This window comes from Mesoplodon bidens, assembly GCF_964165515.1.
Source record: "Mesoplodon bidens genome assembly, chromosome: 18".
Taxonomy (NCBI): Eukaryota; Metazoa; Chordata; class Mammalia; order Artiodactyla; family Ziphiidae; genus Mesoplodon; species Mesoplodon bidens.
The window spans coordinates 37,281,452-37,305,074 of record NC_138175.1 but is presented as its reverse complement, the minus strand read 5'-3'; the positions used below and the strand labels follow the sequence as shown (position 1 = coordinate 37,305,074).

At 36.3% G+C, this 23,623-nt stretch overlaps 1 protein-coding gene across 2 annotated transcripts in view; it reads right to left on the bottom strand.

The window, feature by feature from the left end:
* Positions 1–23,623, bottom strand: part of ITFG1 (integrin alpha FG-GAP repeat containing 1) — a 252,668-nt gene that overhangs the window by 57,722 nt on the left and 171,323 nt on the right. For both annotated transcript variants that reach the window (XM_081215339.1, XM_081215340.1), the window contains exons 12-13: positions 22,517–22,625; positions 4,164–4,207 (exon numbers count right to left, since the gene is read on the bottom strand). In XM_081215339.1, the coding sequence (XP_081071465.1) occupies positions 4,164–4,207; positions 22,517–22,625 (153 nt within the window). The remainder of the gene's footprint in view (positions 1–4,163; positions 4,208–22,516; positions 22,626–23,623) is intronic.

The following is a 23,623-nucleotide window of genomic DNA, read 5'->3' as shown; positions in this document are numbered from 1 at the left end:
AGCAAGCATCAGAACCAGACTCAGATATGGCAGGGATGTTGGAATTATCAGACCAGAAATTTAATATTTAATATGATAAAGGCTCTAATGGAAAAAAGTAGAGAACATGCAAGAAAAGACTGTTAATGTAGGCAGAGAGATGGAAACTCTAAGAAAGAATCAAAAGGAAATGGTAGAAATAAAAAATACCGCAATAAAAATGAAGAATGCCTTTGATGTGCTCATCAGTAGACTGGACACAGAAGACGAAAGGACTTGAAGATATATCAATAGAAACCTCCAAAACTGAATTGCAAAGAGAAAAACTCATGAAAATTTGGAAAAGAATATCCGTGAACAATTACACAAAGGTTACATACACAAAGGTGTAACATATGTGTTGTGGGACTACCAAAAGGAAAAGAAGAAGGGACTTCATTGGTGGTGTGGTGGTTAAGAATCCACCAGCCAATGCAGGGGACATGGGTTCAAGCCCTGGTGCAGGAAGATCCTACATGCTACAGAGCAACTAAGCCTGTGAGCCACAACTACTGAGCCTGTGTTCTACAGCCCGTGAGCCGCAACTACTGAAGCCTGCATGCCTAGAGCCCATGCTCCACAACAAGAGAAACCACCATAATGAGAAGCCTGCACACTGCAACGAAGAGTAGCCCCCACTTGCTGCAACTAGAGAAAGCCCACGTGCAGCAACGAAGACCCAACACAGCCAAAAATAAATAAATTTATAAAAAAAAAAGGAAAAGGAGAGAAAAGAACAGAAGAAATATTTGAAGAAATAATATAAGAATTTTCCAGGGGCTTCCCTGGTGGCGCAGTGGTTGGGAGTCCGCCTGCCGATGCAGGGGACGCGGGTTCGTGCCCCGGTCCGGGAGGATCCCACGTGCCGCGGACCGGCTGGGCCCGTGAGCCATGGCCGCTGAGCCTGCGCGTCCGGAGCCTGTGCTCCGCAACGGGAGAGGCCACAGCAGTGAGAGGCCCACGTACTGCAAAAAAAAAAAAAAAGAAAAAAAAAAAAGAATTTTCCAAAATTAGTGACAGACATCAAACTACAGATCCAGGAAGCTTAGAGAACACCAAACAGCAAAAATACCTAAAAACCTATAACTATGCATTTCATACTCAATCAGCAGAAAATCTAAGACACAGAGAAAATCCTGAAAGTAACCTGGGAAAATGAATGGGAGAAGAGGGTGCCTAGGGGTCCATATAAGATTATGATACAATTAGGAATGCTCATTTGAGGTTGATGACTATGAATCACTGGTGGTGACAATATTCAGGGCTGTATATTTTTCTTTAGAAATGCCCAGTAGCTTAGATCTAGGAGTGAACAAGAAAGATAGCTGGATTAACAACCCAGGGTTGTAATTTTGCCAGGCAGGTAGAGTAAAAGGAGAGTGCTTTATGGGAGTTAAAGGTAGTGGCAAAAGTGATGATTGATATATGGTAGCTAAATAAGGAGGTAAAGAAAATAGGTTGATACAGGTCAAGAAACTAATAGACTTAAAGTTGAATAGGTATAGTTATAATAACAAGAGTGAGAGGGCTGGAAAAATAGTTTTTGATCAGAGAGTTGATGGATGGTACTGAGATTTCAAAAGTAAAACATTTCTGGTAGATAAGGTCCACCGTATGGCCACGGGAGTGAGTAGCCATAGTTGAATGAAAATGAAGACTCTGGGGTTTTCAGCATGGAAATGAAGGAATTTGGGTGAGATTAGTTGCTGATTTGAATATTATTTCCTCTCTCCATATATGAGACAGGTTGCCTGTAGCAGGTGGGAATATATAGGCAACAGAAGAGCATTTATTCAATTCATAATTTAACTCAAGTGATAAAGAATATCATATGGTACACACATTTTTCCTCTTAGTCTCACACTGGGTCATATCTTACATAACAGACTATGATCAAGTGGATCTGATGTCAAAACAATATGAAGAAGGCTCACTTTATCATGAAATAATTTTACAAGTGGGAATACATTTGATATATGGAAAACTGGGGGATTATAGTGTGCATTTGTTTCTTTTAGGTTGTCATAAAATTATGATCTATGACATCAGTGGGGAAGAAAAATGATAGATGTGAAGGGCAGTTCGACAGGATCTGAACTTCAAAGAAAGTAATAAATGGATGAATGGAAGGTAGATGTATCAGCTGCAGAAAAGCCCAAAGGTGCTGGACTGTTAGGGTAATCATTGTAAGAATGTGCATGCTGCACTTTACTTACATGACTTTCTAAATGACTCTGTTCTCCATATGATAGAAGTGACTTTTAGTTTAAGATAAGGAGAAGGGGAGCATTAGTGATCTTAGAAGTAAAACCTGCCTTAAGCAAACAGCCTTTCCTATCAAATTTTCTGCTAGAGCTTGTGGGTAAAATGAGTGGGTTCAATTTCAACTTTTTAAAAGTTCTTTGCTTGACGAGGTAATGAAAGAGCCACATGATGGGAATATGGTCAATCAGAGAAAAGGAAAGGAACAAAGGGTCTGAATATTTCACAAACTGGGTAGACAATACCTGAATAACCAAGTTAATCTTTGGCCTCCAATTAATCAGACTTGCACTTGATTAAAAAAATAGGCTTTATTTTTATAGCAGTTTTAGATTCAAGCAAAATTAAGCAGAAGGTACAAAGAGTTCTGACATACCCTCTGCATCTCTCCTCCTCAGACCCTCCCCTACTATATCTACATTTTTATAATGATATGAAAGCAGATAGGTTTGACCAGGCACTCATATAGTTCACAGTGGATGTGGTGACACAGTCCAGACCTTCCCTTCAGGACTGAGGGAATATTCCCTGAGCTGCTCCAAGTGTTGGTTGCTGATAGCTCACAGCTAGGTTCTTACCTAAAAACTGTTCTCAGCCAAAGGGAGCTGGCTTGTACACATTATAACCCCTTCCTGGGGACTGCCTGCATGCAGTGTCTAATGCAGAATACAAAGGCATGGCCTTTTTGCTTCAATCTGGGCCATCTTTGAAAAACCAACCTGCTTCACATTTCACAGACCTGCTTTCCTCACTATTCCAGAAGTCTTGCTCTCAAGAAGAGTCTAGATTAAACCTTTGCATGCAAATCTCTGGGTCAGGGTCTGCTTCCACATGTCTTAAATATGGGAAGTTTCCCAACCATACATAAAACATTGATAATGAAGCAGTGCTTTAAAGGTGTAGTAAAAATATGACAATATAATCAGAACACCTAGTTCTGTGTTCTAGTTCCACTACTTAATGGCTCTATGACTTTGGATAATTTATTTCTCTGAGCCTCAAGTTTCCTCATCTTTAAATGGGGGATAATTCCTTATGTAACAAGGGTTACTATGAGGGCTCAAATTGGGATATACCAACACAAACACAAACACACACACACACATGCTCATGCTTTTAAATATAATGTAATATTCTTATTATAATTTACATGAACTGGCAATTTCAAAACCTAAGCCTAATTATTTTCACATTCTGTTATTTCATGGAAACATTCCACTAGACAGCTAGCCAATATTAAGATTAAACCAAAAAAATTCATTAATTGTCTACTATATGCTTGACTCTGTGCTATGAACGAGGTATACAAAGATGGCATGGTTCTTGACCTCAAAGGATTACAGCCTGGGGAGAGGCATTCAATATAAACAGATAAAGTGTGATCAAGTATTACATATGCCAAGGGACTTCCCTGGTGGTCCAGTGGTTAAGAATCTGCCTTCCAATGTAGGGGATGTGGGTTCGACCCCTGGTTGGGGAACTAAGATAACACATGCCACGGGGCAACTACGCCTGCATGCTTTAGAAAGATCCCGTGGCCGCAACTAAGACCTGATGCAGCCAAATAATAAATAAATAAATAAATAATTTAAAAAGTATTATATAATGCCAAAATGGCAGCAGTATGCCCAGAAATAGTGGGAGGTGTGTTAATTTTTCCAAGAGTATCAGAAAAGACTTCATTAAGGAAGTGAACCTTGAGGTGAGAGTTTTTAGGAAAGGTACTTTATTCCCAGTAAACTTTACTTGAGCACTGAAGGATACTTTAATCACTTCTAAAAGTAACATCAATTTGATTTAACCTATAACAACTATTTTGTGTGTATCTATCATGCAGAGAACTTTCACAGAAATATTTACAACTGAAAGTTAAGGTTACTTACTGTTATCTTACGAGGACATTCATTAGGACAGAGACCACTAAGAACTGTGGAAAAATTAAAAAAAGCCTATTATTACTGTTATAATATTAATATGCTCTATTGATTCATGGTCAAGCAAAAACCAATTCAATTTCTTTAGATCTGAGTAAATTAAATTTCTTTTGTTCACTTTAGGCCAATATTTCAAAAGCCTTTATTAAGCAGTCAAGCTGCTGCCTTTTTGTGAAATATATAGGTGATATAATTAATTATGGTGATAATATCATACCTACTGTTGGTCCTATTTTCCAATTGGTTAGCTACATTCCAAGGATGACTTAGAATCTGACAGAGAATTGCCAAATGCAAACCAGTTAAAATTTATACTGAAAAAATCAAAATAGAACATTTAACACTTCATATCAAACTAGACTATTTCAATTTATCTAGTCAAATTTTCTGGGTAAAAGAGTTTGGGCTCCCTTGATAACTTTTATGGAGAACATAACTAGAAAATAATTGATGGGTCTATAACAAATATACAAAAATAATTTAATGACATATTTATTCTATAATTACCAAAAAAGAAAAGGTTAGGATATCTGAACATTCTTTCTACAACTAACATGAATTTTGAAACATAACTACACTACTACCACCTCATGTGAACTAATTCCTTTATAAGAAGGCAGACTTTATGTGCTATTAAATATGCTATACGTTATAAATTTAAGGAAGACAGCTGCTAATACTGTTCAGTAAGCATGAACTGTACCAATAATAATTGTGATTATTGGTTAGTTCAAATATATCCATAGGAAAATGGTTCCTTATGTTTATTTATATTTTACAAATGTGAAATGATAATCATTCTAATACAAATATTATACTCAGGCAGGGTACATAAACTGCAAAGGCATCAAGAAATGAGCATGACATATTTCATCACAAAAGGAGATACTTGCTTATTTACTATAGTACGTCTATATTAAATTCGACCTGAGGAAACAGTGAAATAAATGTTTCATACTTGCAAATCAGTTTTCAATGTTTAAATTCCTTACCCTAGCATAGTGCCTAGTTATCACTCTTTTATTCTCAAACACTCCATGACCTTACTTCTTCCTCTCCTTTGTTCCTCTTCCCTCAACTCTGGGCAGACACTGGTGCTTCTTTTTCACTTGTCCCCAAATGATTTTCCTAAACCTTCATTAAAACATTATCTTGCTAAACAGTATATTATTTACTCAAAAGTCTGTCTTTGTACCAGTATGTAAGCTCTGCATAGTTTTTATCATTTTTTCAGGGCCTAGCCAAATGTATTTGCTCAATAAATACTTGTTAAAGGAGGGAAAAGATGGATTATTCAATAAATGGTACTGGATAATTGGCTACTTGGAGGAAAATAAAGTTAGATTTTGATTCATAACATGAAAATTACATTTGGCAAAGACACTACTAATATAAAGAACTCTTACACTACAATGATAAAAAGACAACCCAATTAAAAAATGGGCAAAGGACCTGAACAGGCATTTCTCCAAAGATGATGCAGACATACAAAAAGCTCATGAAAAGATGCTCAGCATCGTTAGTTATCATGGAAATGCTAACCAAAACCACAATGAAATGTACACAATTCACAATATCCAAGAGGTGAAAGCAACCCAAATCAATGTCATTGGCAGATGAATGAATAAACAAAATGTGGTACACACTCACAGTGGAATATTATTCAACTTTAAAAAGGGAAGAAATCCTGTCACATGTTACAACATGGATGAACTTTGAGGACATTATGCTAAGCAAGTCAGTAATAAAAAGACAAATACTCTATGATATCACCTATATGAGGTATCTAAACTTGTCAAATTCAGAGAAACAAAGTAGAATGGTGGTTACCAGGGGTTGACGGGAAGGGAAAAAGGGCAGTTGTTAAATGGGTACAGACTTTCAGATCTGCAAGATGAAAAAGTTCTGGAGATCTGTTTCACAACAATGTGAATATACTTAACACCACTGAACTGTACACTTAAAAATGGTTAAGATAGTAAATTTTATGTTACATGTTTTTTTACCACACACACAAAAATGGTTAAGATTGTAAAAAAACAAAACAAACCCACAATGAGACACCATTTCACACCCATTAGGATGGGTATAATCAGAAAGTCAGATAAAAACAAATTTGGGTGAAGATGTGGAGAAACCGGGCCCTCATACATTTCTGGTGGGAATGTAAAATGGTCCAGCTGCTTTGGAAAACAGTCTGGCAATTCCTTAAAAAGATAAACAAAGAGTTCCTATTTAACCCAGCAATTCCATTCTTAGGTATATATCAAGAGGAATTAAAATATATGTCCACACAAAAACTTGTACATGAGTGTTCACCAACAGTATTATTCATGATAGCCAAAAAGTAGAAACCATCCAAATGTCCATCAACTGATGGATAAACAAAATGTGGCAGGTATATTCATATAGTGGGATATATGACAATTAAAAGGAATAAAGTACCGATGCTACAACACAGATGGATCTTGAAAACATTATGCTAAGTGGAAGAAGTCAGTCACAAAAGATCACATATTATATGAACCCATTTATATGAAATATTCAGAATAGACAAATCTATGGATTCAGAAAGTAATGGTTGCCTGGGGATGGGGATTGAGGGTGGTAGCTAAAGGGTACAGGGTTTCAGGATCATTGGTAGCTCTATTTTTACTTTTGTCATACTGAGTGAATTAAGTCAGAGAATTATCGTATGATATTGCTTACATGAGGAATCTAAAAAGAAATGATACAAACGAACTTATTTACAAAACAGAAACAGACTCACAGACTTAGAGAATAACTTAGGGTTATATGGGGTGGGGTGGGGAGGGTGAGGGGAAGGGATAGTTAGGGAGTGTGGGATTGACATGTACACACTGCTATATTTAAAATGGATAGCCAACAAGAACGTACAGTGTAACACAGGGAACTCTGCTTAATATTATGTAACAAACTAAATGGGGAAAGAATTTGAAAAAGAATAGATACATGTATAACTGAGTCACTCTGCTGTACACCTGAAACTATCACAACATTGTTAATCACCTACACTCCAATATAAAATAAAAAGTTAAAAAAATAAAAAAGGGCTTCCCTGGTGGCGCAGTGGTTGAGAGTCCGCCTGCCGATGCAGGGGACACGGGTTCGTGCCCCTATCCCGGAAGATCCCACATGCCGCGGAGCGGCTGGGCCCGTGAGCCATGGCCGCGGAGCCTGTGTGTCCGGAGCCTGTGCTCCGCAACGGGAGAGGCCACAGCAGTGAGAGGCCCGCGTACAGCAAAAAAAATAAAAAAATAAAAAAAATAAAAAAATAAAAAAGGGTACAGGGTTTCTTCTGTGGTGATGAAAACGTTCTACAACTGATTGTGGTCATGTTGGTACAGTTCTGTAAATATACTAAAAGCCATTGAATTGTATACTTGAAACAGGGAAATGGTATGGTATGTAAATTATATCTCAATAAAGCTGTTATAAAATTTAAAAAAATAACATAAAATTAAAAAAAACTAATGACAAGGGGCTGTGAACTTTAAAAAAATACATTACAAAGAGATATTATTGCCAATATACAAAGAGCTTCCAGATATGGGTTAGAAGATGATAATCCAATAAAAACAAAGGATATCAAGAAGCAATATCCAGAAGAGAAAGTACAAATAATCAAAAAACCAGGAAGAAAGACACTCAACCTCACTAGGCAGGAAAAAAATCAATTTTATACCTAACAGAAAGGCAAAAAATGAAAGACCAATAAAAATGTCTGTAGGAAAAACAGAATCAAAGATAAATGACTAACTATGAAGAATATTTATAACATATATCACAAACGATTAATTTCCCTAATATATACTATGGTACATTTATAAATTAATAAGTAAATGAAAAAGGACAAGGACCATTCATAGAAATAAAAATACAAATGGCTCTTGAACATATGGAAAGATGCTGAACTTTACTCAGTATAAGAAAAATGCAAAATAAGACAATACTTTCACTTTACAACTGGCAAAACTTAAAAAGTTTAATAATCCATTGGGTTGGTGAAGGTGTTAGGAAATGTGCATTCTCCTACACTGTAAGTGGAAGTTTAAACTGATATGATTTCTATGAAGGGACACCTGTTAAAAAGTTCAAAACCAGGCAGAATTAATCTAAGGTGTTGGAAATTAAATTAGTGGTTACCTGTAGGTGAACTGGGTTAGTAATGAAAAGGGTGGGCATGAGGAAGCTTCTGGTTGCTGGTATCATGTTTTTCCTGATCTGGGTGTACTTACATGTGTGCATTTACTTTGTCAAAATTTATACACTTGTGTACTTATGTACACTTTTCCGTAAGTATATTTCAATAGAGCATATTTAAAAAGTGTACATATATTATTTTTTAGTAATTCCGTTTTTAAGAATTTATTCTATAGGATATTCACTGTGGCGTTAAATATAATAACAAGAGACTGAAAATAAGCTGGTATCTGTCAATAAGAAACTCATTAAATTATGTTGTATCCATACTACATGATACTATTCAGTAGTTAAAATGAGGTAGCTCTAGATTATATTGTTATGGTATAATCTCCAAGATATATTGTTAAGTGGAGAAAACAACGTCTAGAACTACCATTTATGTAAAATAAAAGCATATAAACATATGTGCTTGTATGTGTTTAAGATATCTTAGACAGACACAAAGAAGAGGTTGCTTTTGGGGAAAAGAATTGGACCACTGGGAAACATGGGTAAAAAAGGGACTTACTTTTCACTATTAGACTCTTCTGTATTTTTTCACCATTTGCATGTACTACTTATTTTAAAAACAAATTTGTTACAGAAATAAAAATTTAGAGCTCTCAGATGAATATGTGGCAAACTGGACAGTGTTATGCTGGTGGGATATAAATGTCTATGACTGTTGGGAAAGGTAATTTGGCATTACTATTAACACTAAAAACATAGCCCCTCAACTCATCAATTTCATGTCTATGAAATATTGGAAACTATCTATGTGTCCACTAAGAGAGAAAATGCTAAATAAATTATGGAACATCTACAGTACTATGGAATGACATGGAGCTATTAAACAATGAGAGAGACCTGTTAAGTACTGACATGAAAGGGTGTTTATACTCTCTTGCTAAGGTAAAAAAATAAGACAAAGGCAAATATGTTCAGTAAGATTCTATTTACAAATGTATGTGTTAGATGAATTTCATAGACATACTACTGAACAAAGAAGTCAGACACAAAGAGTACATACCATCTGATTACATTTATATGACAGTTAGAAAAGGAAAAACTAATCTATGGTGACATAGATCAGAACAGTGGTTATACTTTTGCAGGGGAATATGAAGGACCTTTCTGGGGTACTGGAAATATTTTATCTTGATTGGAGTGTGGCTACAAGGGAGTATACCTATGTAAAATCTCACCAAGCTATACACTTTAACCTTATTTCCTCTGTACACCCATTGCTACAACTTTCTTTCTACTGTCTTATCAGCTCACACCTGGGGATGACTGGTGTATTCCAGTGGTTACCCTCAGCCTGACCTCTCAGGTCAGAACATCTATTTCTTTTGATGAACGTCTATTTTTTTCTTCTGAACACTGCTGCAAAATCCATCTTCTTAAACTACATATTTGATCATAGACTCTCTTTGATGAAGAGAGTAAACAGTAAGTGTGATGGTAAATTTTATTTGTCAACTTGACTGGGTCATGAGGTGCCCAGATATTTGGTTAAATATTATTCTAGGTGTTTCTGTAAGGGTGTTTTTGGATAAGATTAACATTTAATCAGTAAACTGAGTAAAACAGATTGCTCTTCATAATGTGTGTGGGCCTCATCTAACCAGTAGAAGGCCTGAAGAGAACAAAAGCCAGACCCTCTCTTGAGTAAGAATTCTCCTGCCTGATGACCCTCAAACTAGAACATCAGCTTTTTCTGCCTGATGAACTGGACATCAGTTCTTCCTGGTTCTACAACTGCCTGCTGGCCTTTTGACACAAACTTGGACATTGGCTCTGCAGATTTTGGACTTGCCAGCCTCTGTAACTGCATGAATTAATTCCTTGTAATATATATCTCTCTCTCTTTTTCTCTGTATTCTATTGGTACTGCTTCTCTGGAGAATCCTGACTAATTCAGTAAGTATCTTCAGTTATTGGGTCACTGACAAAATCTTTTCTTTGCCATAGATGCCCATTTAACAATGGATACTATCAATATTCTCTCTTATTAATCTTCAAAACAGTATCAGAAGATGAGTTAGTTTCTACTCTACTATCTGCTCATTCTTTATTACTATGATCATGGCCTCCCCCTCCTGGAATGTTATACCACTATTCATTTTGGTTTGTCCAAATCTTAACCATCTTTTAAGGATCTAGGTTCTCACCCATCATCTTCACAGAAGCCTTCTTTGATCTTAATAATTTTTTTAACGCATAAAATTCCATTCAACATTCTAGTATACAGTTCGTTTCACTGTCCTTCAGCTGTTTTACATGCATACATCTTCCTCTTCCAAGTATACAGATTCCTGTTGATAGCAATGCTTACTACATAAATGGATAGATCCTCACTGAGAAAAACTAAGTAGTAGTCAAAAGTGAAGACAATAATGTAAAATGTGGGAGAATATACTGGATGCAGTGACTATAAGTGCTAATGAACAGATCTACAGTATCTCCCAAACTCCCTTCACACACACATTTTTGTAGCAACTCTAGTGAGATGTAATTCACACACCATAGCATTCACCCATTTAAAGTGTCCTATTCAATGGTTTTTAGTAAATTCCCAGAATTGTGCAACCATCAACACAATCAATTTTCATCACCACAATAAAAAAACCCTGGGCCCTTTAGCTATCATGCCCAATTCCCAACCCCGGCCCAAAGCAACCACTAATCTACCAATCACTTACTATATATATTTGTGAATATTCTGAGTATATGTTATAGAAAAAACTTAAAAATATAAAGGAATAAAAAGAAGAAAAAAAATCACTTTAACCCAACCATCCAGATACTGTTACCAACTAGTTGTAAGGTATTACACTGTCATGGATTAAATGTTTGCAAGTCCCCCGCCCTCTGCCCTCCTCACCCCCCGCCAAAGTTCATATGTTGAAGTTCTAATCCCCAGTGTGACTGTATTTGGAGATGGGGGCCTCTTAGGAAGAAATTAAGGTTAAGTGAGGTCATAAGGGTGGAGTCCTGACCTGGCAGTATTAGTATCCTTAGAAGAAGAGGCATGAGAAGGCTTGCTCTCTTGCTCTCTCCCCGACAGGCACAAAGAAGAGGTCATGTGAGCACACAGCAAGATGGTGGGGGTCTACAAGCCACAAGAAGGGGCCACAGAATGAAACCTGCCTTGTTGGCACCTTGATCTTGGAATTCCCATTCTTCAGAATTGTGAGAAATAAATTTCTGTCATTTAAGCTGCCCAGCCTGTGGTACTTTGTCAGGGCAGTCTGAGTAAACTAACATATAAATACTTTCAAAAAAATTTTGTTTTGGGCTTCCCTGGTGGCGCAGTGGTTGGGAGCCCGCCTGCCGGTGCAGGGGACACGGGTTCGTGCCCCGGTCCGGGAGGATCCCACGTGCCGCGGAGCGGCTGGGCCCGTGAGCCATGGCCGTTGAGCCTGCGTGTCCAGAGCCTGTGCTCTGCAACGGGAGAGGCCACAACAGCGTGAGGCCCACATACCACAAAAAAAAAAAAAAAAAAAAAAAAAAAAAAAAAAAAATTTTGTTTTTACATAAATGAAATCATGCTAAATACAATTTTGTAATCTTCTTTTTGGTTATGTAACACAAACTTTCCCCATGTCATTAAATGTACTTCTACCACATAACTGTATGGTATTCCATTGTATGTGTGGATGGATATATACATATATGTACACACACCATTTTCCTCATTAGGATATTTAGGTTCTCCCCCACCCTATAATCCAAACTTATTTCCTCTTAAAAACATCACTAGGAAGATCACCTTTATACACATGGTGCATCATACACAAATCTTTGGCACATCTCTGATAATTTCCTTGGGATAAATTCACAGAATATAATTATTTCTGGGTTTAATCTTAAAGCTGTTGGCATGTATAGTAAAACTATCCTCCAGAAAGGTTATCAAGTATCCTTTTAGAAAACATTGATGTTTTGATAAGTGCCAAACTCTGAACACGAATTTGCTTTCATATATGCTCTTCCTTAATCCTCACAGCAAGGCTGCAAGGTAAGTCTATTTACCCTCCCCCCCCCACCACCCTTTTTTTTCAGAAGCAGAAACTGAAGCTTGGGGGACTTCCCTGGTGGAGCAGTGGATGAGACTCCATGCTCCCAATGCAGGGGGCCCAGGTTTGATCCCTGGTCAGGGAACTAGATCCCACATGCATGCCACAACTAAGGAGCTGGCGAGATGCAACTAAGGAGCCTGCCTGCCACAACTAAGGAATCACTGAGCCACAACTAAGGAGTCCATGAGCCACAACTAAGGAGCCCGCCTACCACAACTAAGACCCGGTGCAACCAACCAACCAACCAGATAAATAAATAAATATTAAAAAAAAAAAAAAGAACCTGAAGCTTGGGCCAATACATTACTGAAGGTCACAAAGGGAATGGCACTCTTGAAAGACCATGCGGTCACTAGACAGTAATTCATTTAAAAAACACATTATACTACATTTGTAGAAGATGGGAAATCAGTGAAACACTGGATTATTTTATTTTCTTACAAGATTGAATATCTGTATTTTATTTAGCATAGTTGAGAGTATTTACTCAAAATTACATAATAGTCCCTTTCATTCTGTATACAGCAAGCTAAAAATTGGGTTCCTGCATCTATTTTGTTTTTTACGACTTCCTCTATTAAATTTCAAGTTTCACATTACAGTGTATAATAGGATCAAAATGATAAGGTTTAAATGTATCATACATATCATACATATATGTCATATATATATGTCATATGTATTATACAGGTATATATACCTTGTTTTATTGTGCTCTGCATAATTATCCTTCTCAGATACTGTGTTTTTTTTTTTTTTTACAAACTGAAGGTCTGTGGCAAAGAGCACAGCTTTTAAAAAATACTTTTCCAGACTTTCCAAATGTTTTACAATAGGCTGCATTATTTTTGTAATGAGAAAACAAAATACCAAATTAAAAATTTACAAATAAAAAAGGAATAATGCCTTAAAATTCTCTTGCATAATCAAAAAAGAAATATGCTTTTACAAATGTCACCCTGAAATTACTATTTTAAGACTCCATAATGTCAAGCTTATGAACAAGTAAGAAGTATCAGTAGTCTACTAAATCAGTGCAAGAATGTAATTTCCCCAGTGACATCGAAATAAAAATTCCAACCTTTGTGCTTTAGTTAGGAAAAAAAAAACCCTAAGTGCTCCAAGGCAGAATTTATTATTACAGCAAAAGCTTACTTCCTAGAAGTGGACAGTTTATTTTTTGCTTAAAAGCATATGGCTATAAGTGCAGTAAAACATTTTTCTTAAGCAACTATAACAAAAACTGGGAAGGGCTAAAACACATAAACAGCCCGTTATGGGAATGGGAAATTTAACAGGACAGATACTGGTATACATTTTCAGCCTCCTACTATTTGTGTTTTCCGCCATTGTGAGCTTATTGAGGGCAAGAACTGTTTTCCATTGTTTGGTGTTTAAGTATCTCTCTGTTTCTCATTTCAAGTGTCAATAAATGTTTTCCTACTAACTAGGTGATATCGACTGATCCACAGACTAATTTTTAGAGGTTTAAGGATTCTAACCATTTCATAAACTTTTGTAATTAGTATCTGTAACCATATTATAAAGGTCTATATAGAGTTATAGCATTTTATAATGTCTTTTAAAATAAACTGCTCTAAAAAGTAATTTCTAATACCCCTAGACTTTAAAAACCAAAGTTGTTTAAAAAAGATTAACGAAATTTAAGACAGCCTATTCACAGAGTTAAATAAAAAACTGCAATTAAAATACTTAATAAGCTATGTGAACTACTGGTTATTAGACTAATTAGTTTAAAACATGACTCATGGGATGTGCAATTCATAAGTTTTCTTTAAAATGACAATGCTTAGGATCTTAACATTTCATGTGAAAAAGCACTGTACATTATAGCCTATGTATTCTTTTTTTATATTAAGTATATGCTTTATTAATATGCTCTAAATAACTTTTTAATTGATACATTGTCATTGGTTTTTTTTATTCCCCTTTGCAGTACATGAAAGTATTATAGTCTTATTTTAAGTGTCTAGAGCCGAGAGGAGTCTTGTAATCAACTGGTATGAATCATTCATTTTAGTGATAAGGATTTCTGGGCCAGAGAGGTAAATGTAATATTAGTGACCATGCTATCCAAATTCTAATCCGGCTCTATTTTGGTGTATCACACTGCACTCCTGTCTTATGTGTCCTGTAGTGAATTTCACACATATGTGCATGCATATATACAAACACACACACAACTTGTGTACATAATACAACTCCATGAAAACACACTAAAAAATAAATCAGTGGTTTAAAAATTTATGCTATAATAATATATTAATTTTTAAAATATTAGCTTTAATTTTTAATATTATCTGATGCTTATCATGTCCAGGTAAAAATCCACAAGAAAGGATGGATGGAATAAATTTGTTATTTTTAATGAGCAATTTTTATTTTATACTTTTTTAACTTTTCATTTTATTTTGGAGTATGACCAATTAAAAATGTTGTGATAGTTTTAGGTGCACAGCAAAGCGACTCAGGCATACATATATATGTATCCATTCTCCCCCCAACTCCCCTCCAGGCTGCCACGTAACATCGAGGAGAGTTCCCTGTGTTATACTGTAGGTCCTTGTCAATTATCCTTTTTAAATATAGCAGTGTGTGCGTGTCAAACCCAAACTCACTAACTATCCCTTCCCTCCACCTTTCCCTGCCCCGTAACCAAAAGTTAATTCTCTAAGCCTGTGAGTCCGTTTCTGTTTTGTAAATACGTTCATTTGTAGCATTTCTTTTTAGATTCCGCATATAAGTGATGTTGTATGATATTTCCGTTTCTCTGTCTGACTTACTTCACTCAGTATGACAATCTCTAGGCCTATGCATGTTACTGCAAATGGCATTATTTCATTTTTATGGCTGAGTAATATTCCATTGTATATTTGTACCATATCTTCTTTATCCACTCCTCTGTCAATGGACATTTAGGTTGCTTCCATATCTTGGCTATTGTAAACAGTGCTGCAATGAACACTGGGGTGCACGTATCCTTTTGGACTATGTTTTTCTCTGGATATATGCCCAGGAGTAGGAACGCAGGGTCATATGGTAGTTCTATTTTTAGTTTTTTAAGGAACCTCCATACTGTTCTCCATAGTGACTGTATCAATTTACATTCCCACCAACAGTGTAGGAGGGTTCCCTTGTCTCCACACCCTCTCCAGCATTGATTGTTTGTGGATTTTTTGATGATAGCCATTTTGACTATGAGGTAATATCTCATTGTAGTTTTGATTTGCATTTCTCTAATCATTAGCGATGTTAAACACCTTTTCATGTGCCTCTTGGCCATCCATATGTCTTCCTTGGAAAAATGTCTATTTATGTCTTCTGCCCATTTTTTTTTTTTTTTTGCGGTACACAGGCCTCCGGACGCGCAGGCTCAGTGGCCATGGCTCACGTGCCCAGCCGCTCCGCGGCATGTGGGATCTTCCCAGACCGGGGCACAAACCCATGTCCCCTGCATCGGCAGGCGGACTCGCAACCACTGCGCCACCAGGGAAGCCCAACAGTGACAGTTTAACTTGTTCTTTTCCAACTGGATTCCTTTTATTTGTTTTTGTTCTCTGATTGCCATGGCTAAGACTTCCAAAACTATGTTGAATAAAAGTGGTGAGAGTGGGCATCCCTGTTTTGTTCCTGATCTTAGAGGAAATGCTTTCAGCTTTTCACCATTAAGTATGATGCTAGCTGTAGGTCTGTCATATATGGCCTTTATTATTTTGAGGTAGGTTCCCTCTGTGCCCACTTTCTGGAGAGTTTTAAATCATAAATAGGTGTTAAATTTTGTCAAAAGCTTTTCTGCATATACTGAGATGATCATATGATTGGTTTTTTTTTTTTGGTGGTACACAGGCCTCTCACTGTTGTGGCCTCTCCCATTGCAGAGCACAGGCTCTGGACGCACAGGCTCAGTGGCCATGGATCACGGGCCTAGCTGCTCCGCAGCATGTGGGATCTTCCTGGACCGGGGCACAAACCTGTGTCCCCTGCATCGGCAGGCGGACTCTCAACCACTGCGCCACCAGGGAAGCCCGATCATATGATTTTTATTTTTCCATTTGTTGATGTGGTGTATCATAATGATTGATTTGCAGATACTGAAAAACCCTTGCATCCTTGGGATAAATCCCACTTGATCATGGTGTATGATCCTTTTAATGTATTGTTGGATTCGAATTGCTAGTATTTTGCTGAGGATTTTTGCATCTATGTTCATCAGTGATATTGGCCTGTAATTATCTTTTTTTAGTGGTATCTTTGTCTGGTTTTGGTATCAGGGTGATGGTGGCCTCATAGAATGAGTTTGGGAGTCTTCCTTCCTCTGCAATTTTTTTAGCCCATGTATTCTTAAAGATATTTAAAGTATAAACCTTGGCTTCTAGCTTTGTGATTCAGTTTACATTAGCTACTTTACACAAATGCCAAAACCAAAAAACTGCAATAATTGTGCATAAATACTGTAACACCAAACCAATGTGCAGGTTGGGACAAGGATAACTAGAATAAAGTCAAAGCTATAAAGGTCAATGTTGTATAATGGTTTTAGTAGCATTTAAAATGAAAAATCCTTGCTTGGATTATGGGTGACTGTTCACATTCAGTCTCTGAAAATGTCTTTAGTTTTTGTTTAAGACACATGAATACTAAGCAAATATCATAATCAAGTATCACATGTGAAATAAAGACCCCCATCCCACCCATTCTTGTCATTTAGACATTATTTTAGACTCTATATGGAAAACTTCTTTTGCCTGTTATTGATTACCTACCTTTCATTCATTATTTTTTAAATTAAAAAATCCTATGCTTAATAAAAGATATTTTAAGACACAACAGTACTCAGAAAATATATTAGCCTATGTACAACTTTCTGAAAATCTCTTGAGGAAGCATTCCATCAAAAGAAATAGGAATTCGAGTGAAGAAAGGTAAAGATGTGGTATATATGTAAATGGTGACGATAAAGCCAATAAAACTTGTTAAGTTTAAACAATCATTGATAACACGGTTGTAACTGTTACCAAATCAGTCATCCAGAAATAAACTTCCACATTATTTCAACAAAATCTGGAAGAAGGCAGGGAAATAAAAGCTTTTGCAAGGTCTCATCTTATTTGGGTAGTGAAAGGTGAAGATACTGTTACAATTTTAAAAATCCAAGGAAATACAGGTCCACATATGCTTGTTAGAAATTTGCGTTAAGTACTAGTAGAATCAGAATGCAGAACCTCTAATGTATCTGACAGGAATAAGAGAAAAAAATAAGAGCTAGGAGCTAGTTCTGATTCAGGGGAGCTAGGGAACCCCTCCAATTCTGCAACATACAGAGTCCCCTGTGTGGAGAGCATTCTGTAGATCTGTGGTGTTGGAATCAGTGAGGGAACAGGCAGAAGGATAGTATTACCTTTCCCTAGCCACATACAGAAGCTTAAGTACCCGAATTTCCTTAACTAAGACAGTGACATTTAACATAGGCTGGTTTGAGCATTAGAGTAACAGTTACTTTAGAGCAAAATCAACTCTGGACATTGTAGATGGCTTTAAAAGGGTAATTATATACTAGTAACTGTCTGCTTAAGGAAAACAAGTAACAAAGGAAAGAGTGGAAGAGCATCTCAAGACAACTAGAAGGTTATTTTTCACAAATGATTGCTCTAAATTATCTCATTACCCATGACCTTTCTATAAAGCATGTTATTAATATTTATGTTAATATCTATAAGTGCAAAGTTATCTTGCTTTCTAAAACTAAAACTTCCTACACCAAATTGGCTATCTCTGGGTCTGAGCTTGGTGATGTTTGGAGAAAACTTTCCTTGTGATACTGTTAAGGTGACGGCAGTGCTACCAGTGATACCCATCCTTGACTTAGGTTAGGAAGTTACAGGCCACAGACTCTCAAGAGACTCTTGGGTTTTTAAAATTTTTACGTGTAATTTTTCAAACATAAACAAAATTAGAAAGAATAGTATCAGGAATCCCACTCATACTTCACACAACTTCAACTGTCAACAACACGTGGCCAAAGTCATTTCACCTATCCTCCATTTCCCACTTGCCTGTATTAAAGAAAAACCTCAGATATGTCATTTCATTTTCAAGTAGTTTGTTGTATATTTACTTAATTCTTTAAAGAAGCTTACTTTTTCTTGAGCAGCTCTGAAATAGCCAAATAATACTCCCTTCAAAATCATAAAGAACAGGAGACAGTCATATGGATAAGAAGTACAGAAATGGCTAGACTCATAATACCAGTATTCTGTGGCTGCAGTAGTAATGAAGATGGGGAGATACTCTTAGTTCATTCAAATAAGAGTGAATTTGCTGGTTAGAAAAGAAAATTACATTTTCTGTCATTTTCATTTCTCAAAATAAATCTCTCAACACTCATTCATTATTCTGTCGCTTTTCTGTGTTCAGCTATTTATGACGGCTTCAAAACTGTAATAAATATTTATATGAAATACTGTGTCATTTCATTCACAAATGAACAGATATGGCTGTCTTGATGTCAACTATAATAACAGTGACACAAAAACAGTTACCTTTCAACACCAATTCATGATAAAACTCTCAGCAAACTAGAAATAGGGGAAACTTCCTTAATACAAGACGGAGCTAAAAAGCTAATATCATTCTTAATGGTGAAAGATGGAATGCTTTCTCCCTAAAATCAGAAACAAGGCACGGATGTCCACTCTCACCAATCTTATTCAACGTACCAATAGCAATGGAAAGTCTACCTAGAAGAAGAAAAAGAAAAAAAAGGGCACAGATTGGAAAGGAAGAAATAAAACTGTCCCTCTTTGCAAATGACATGATTTCGTATGTAGAAAATCCCATGGAATCTAAAAAAACCCTCCTGGAACTAATAAGTGAGTTGAGCAAGGGTGCAGTATACAAGATCAACAAACAAAAATCAATTGTATTTCAATACACTAAAAACAAACATGCGGAAACTAAACTTAAAAACACAATAACATTTATAATCACATCAAAGAAAATAAAATACTTAGGCATACACTTAAAACATGTACAGGATCTCTACGATGAACATAAGTGTTAGGTGGAGGAGATGGTAGATGGCTTGCATGGTTGGGAACAGGTAACAGTGAACAAATAAGTAACTATACTGAGGAAAATGGGAGTTAGAGAAGATGTCTACAAACAGAAAAGATTAGAAGGAACTCTTGAAATGCTGTGTTGGATTAGAAATGGAAGTAATGGTATGAATTCATTATTATACATATAAAATAGTTTTAGGTATGTATATTTGTGTATACAAATATATGTGTTGTATACACATATATGTGTTGTATACAACACATATACACATATATGTGTTGTATATAACACATATTTAGGTATGTATATTTGTGTATACAAATACACGTGTTATATACACATATATAAATATACAAATATATGTATATATGTGTTGTGTATGTGTGAGACATTACTTGTATTTCTTAGTTCTGTCCATTGAGGAAACCTAGAAGAAATAACAGCCCAGTAGCAATGAGCACACTGAGCACCCAGAACTGTGTTTTAAAATACCATCCTCTACTCAAAGGAACCAGGGCTCCTTGAAGAAAGAGATCAGATTCTAGACTTAGGACAAGGGAAGTAAATGATGCACCTGGAATATCTTGTTTTGCCAGAGCACATGTCAAAAAGATAAAGGAGCCAGTCTGAAGGAGCTCCGACTGCCCTCACCGGGATCAATTTTAACATTAAAAGAAATGATATTATTTATTGAATAAAATACAAATACACAGATCTATACTGATAAATGAGATAAGTGAAAGATCTTCCTTAGAGTAGAATGCCAACTAAAAAATGCAGGGGTGTTGGAAATAGGATCACTCTTTGATACCTATCAAATAGATGGTTGATTCAGGCAGGAGCTGTCAATGGACTCTAAGGCTGGTAGGTAGAAATTTGATATGGAAAAGTCTATTAAAGTAATATCAGAATACCCCTCCACAAAATACTAATCAATTACAAAGGGGGAAATAGTGAATTTAAGGTGGGGAAACCTAGTAGTAGTGATCAAGATGACCAGATAATCAAGGTTATCACCAGGGTGGTAGGACAGGTCAACATCACATGCTTACTGATTTGATGTACTGAGAGGCCACAGCATTGGTTCCACTAAATTCCATGTAGTGGAGTTTCTGCAAAGAATGTGTATCCTGAGCTGGGTAAAGAAGAAACAGGATTATCCTACAGAACGTAAGGCCTGTATTCTTTAAAACTGATAAGGACATGAAAAGGAGCTGTTCCAGATTGGAGAAGATGTGACAGTAGGTGTTCCTCGACAGACTTCTGGGTCAGAAGGAAAGAAGCCATTGTTGGGACAGCTGGCAAAATTTGAACAGGGTGGTACTGTTGTACTGAAGCTGATAATCTGCTTTGGAGAGTTGTACATACGTCATGCAGGAGCATGTTTTACTCTTTGGAAAATGTGTGTTGACAGAGAGGATACAAAATTAAATGTTATAAATCACAGAAAGATCCTTTTTGACCCACCTCCCAGAGAAATGGAAATAGAAACAAAAATAAAGAAATGGGACTTAATGAAACTTAAAAGCTTCTGCACAGCAAAGGAAACCATAAACAAGATGCAAAGACAACCCTCAGAAAGGGAGAAAATATTTCCAAATGAAGCACTGACAAAGGATTAATCTCCAAAATTTACAATCAGCTCATGCAGCTCAATATCAAAAAAACAAACAACTCAATCCAAAAATGGGCAGAAGAGCTAAATAGACATTTCTCCAGAGAAGATATACAGACTGCCAACAAACACATGAAAGAATGCTCAACATCATTAATAACTACAGAAATGCAAATCAAAACTACAATGAGATATCACCTCATACCAGTCAGAATGGCCATCATCAAAAAATCTACAAACGATAAATGCTGGAGAAAAGGGAACCCTTTTGCACTGTTGGTGGGAATGTAAATTGATAAAGCCACTATGGAGAACAGTATGGAGGTTCCTCATAAAAATAAAAATAGAACTACCATATGACCCAGCAATCCCACTACTGGGCATATAACCTGAGAAAATCATAATTCAAAAAGAGTCATGGGGGCTTCCCTGGTGGCGCAGTGGTTGAGAGTCCGCCTGCCGATGCAGGGGACACGGGTTCGTGCCCCGGTCCGGGAAGATCCCACATGCCGTGGAGCAGCTGGGCCCATGAGCCATGGCCGCTGAGCCTGCGCGTCCGGAGCCTGTGCTCCGCAACGGGAGAGGCCACAACAGTGAGAGGCCCGTGTACCACAAGAAAAAAAAAAAAAAAAAAGAGTCACGTACCACAATATTCACTGCATCTCTATTTACAACAGCCAGGACATGGAAGCAACCTAACCATCCATCAACAGATAAATGGATAAAGAAGATGTGGCATGTATATACACTGGAATATTACTCAGCCATAAAAAGAAACGAAATTGAGTTATTTGTAGTGAGGTGGATGGACCTAGAGTCTGTCATACAGAGTGAAGTAAGTCAGAAAGAGAAAGACAAATACCGTATGCTAACACATATATATGGAATATAAAAAAAAAAAAAAGGTCATGAAGAACCTAGGGGCAGGATGGGAATAAAGACTCAGACCTACAAGAGAATGGACTAGAGGACATGGGGAGGGGGAAGGGTAAGCTGTGACAAAGTGAGAGAGTGGCATGGACATATATACACTACCAAATGTAAAACCGATAGCTAGTGGGAAGCAGCCGCATAGCACAGGGAGATCAGCTCGGTACTTTGTGACCAACTAGAGAGGTGGGATAGAGAGGGTGGAAGGGAGGGAGGCGCAAGAGGGAAGAGATATGGGAACACATGTATATGTATAGCTGATTCACTTTGTTATAAAGCAGAAACTAACACACCATTGTAAAGCAATTATACTCCAATAAGGATGTTAAAAAAATTAAATGTTAATACTTAATAGTAATAATAAAACATACAAAACAAATACTCACCAATGACTTTAACAAAATAAGCATCTGCTTCAAAGTTATTTTTTAGTGTATGGATGGCAAAATCATTCTTTGTATATCCTTTACTTAGTACTACAATGTCCAAGATTCCCTGGAAAAAAGATAAAAATGGTAAGAACAAACTACTAGACTGAATGAAAAAAATGATGAAAATGCATGATATGTTTACCATGTAAATATAAACCTTATTTATTCAACTTGATGTTTAAAATAAAAATAATATTAAAAATAAGAAAACTTGAATATTAAAATATAAATAAAATGAAAAACACCTATAATTTTAATCTCTGAAAATAACTGTTAGCACTTTGTACTTCCTTCCAGTCATATCTGCATGAAGTTTTAAAGGTCTGTGATATGGAGTACCAAAGTGTTTCCAATCATCAGAGAAAGAAGGTACCTTTTCATCTGCCCTGGCCCCCATTATTTTTTTTTCCTAAAAAAGTGGGAAGCTTTGCTAATTTTACTGGGGGTAAAAAAGGTGTGTTCATTTAAATTTCCATTCTGCTGACTCTTAATGAGATTGATCATTTATCATATCTTTTCATATGTTAGCTACTTGTGTTTTTTCTGTAAATTGCCTTAATCATGTTCTGTTTTTCCAGTGGGAGTTTTTGGTGACTTGTAGCAGTTTGAATAAACCCTTTCTATGTTAAGAATATTAATTATTTAATTCTTTCATAGCTAATTTATTTCCCAGATTTAAACACATTTTAAATTTCATTTATGATATTTTTATGTACAGAAATTGATTTGTAGTTAATTCTCTTGATTTTCCTCTTGTGATATTTTTACCAATTACTTTTATGCTTGGAAATTGCTTATGAAAAGTGAACAAACACAAGATTTGGTAGCAGAGAGACAGAGGAAAATAAGGACTTGGATAATTCATATAATTGAGAATTAGCCTCTTATAAAAAAAAAAAAAAACAACCTACCGGGCTTAGGGTTGGACATGTCTTGATGGAGATTTAACGTTTTAAAATAATCAAATTGTTTTACAAGGATATACTGTGACATATTAACTCTGGAATTTAACACATTTTTATCAGAATTTATTATTTTTCTGAGTGATAAACTGGCTTTCTT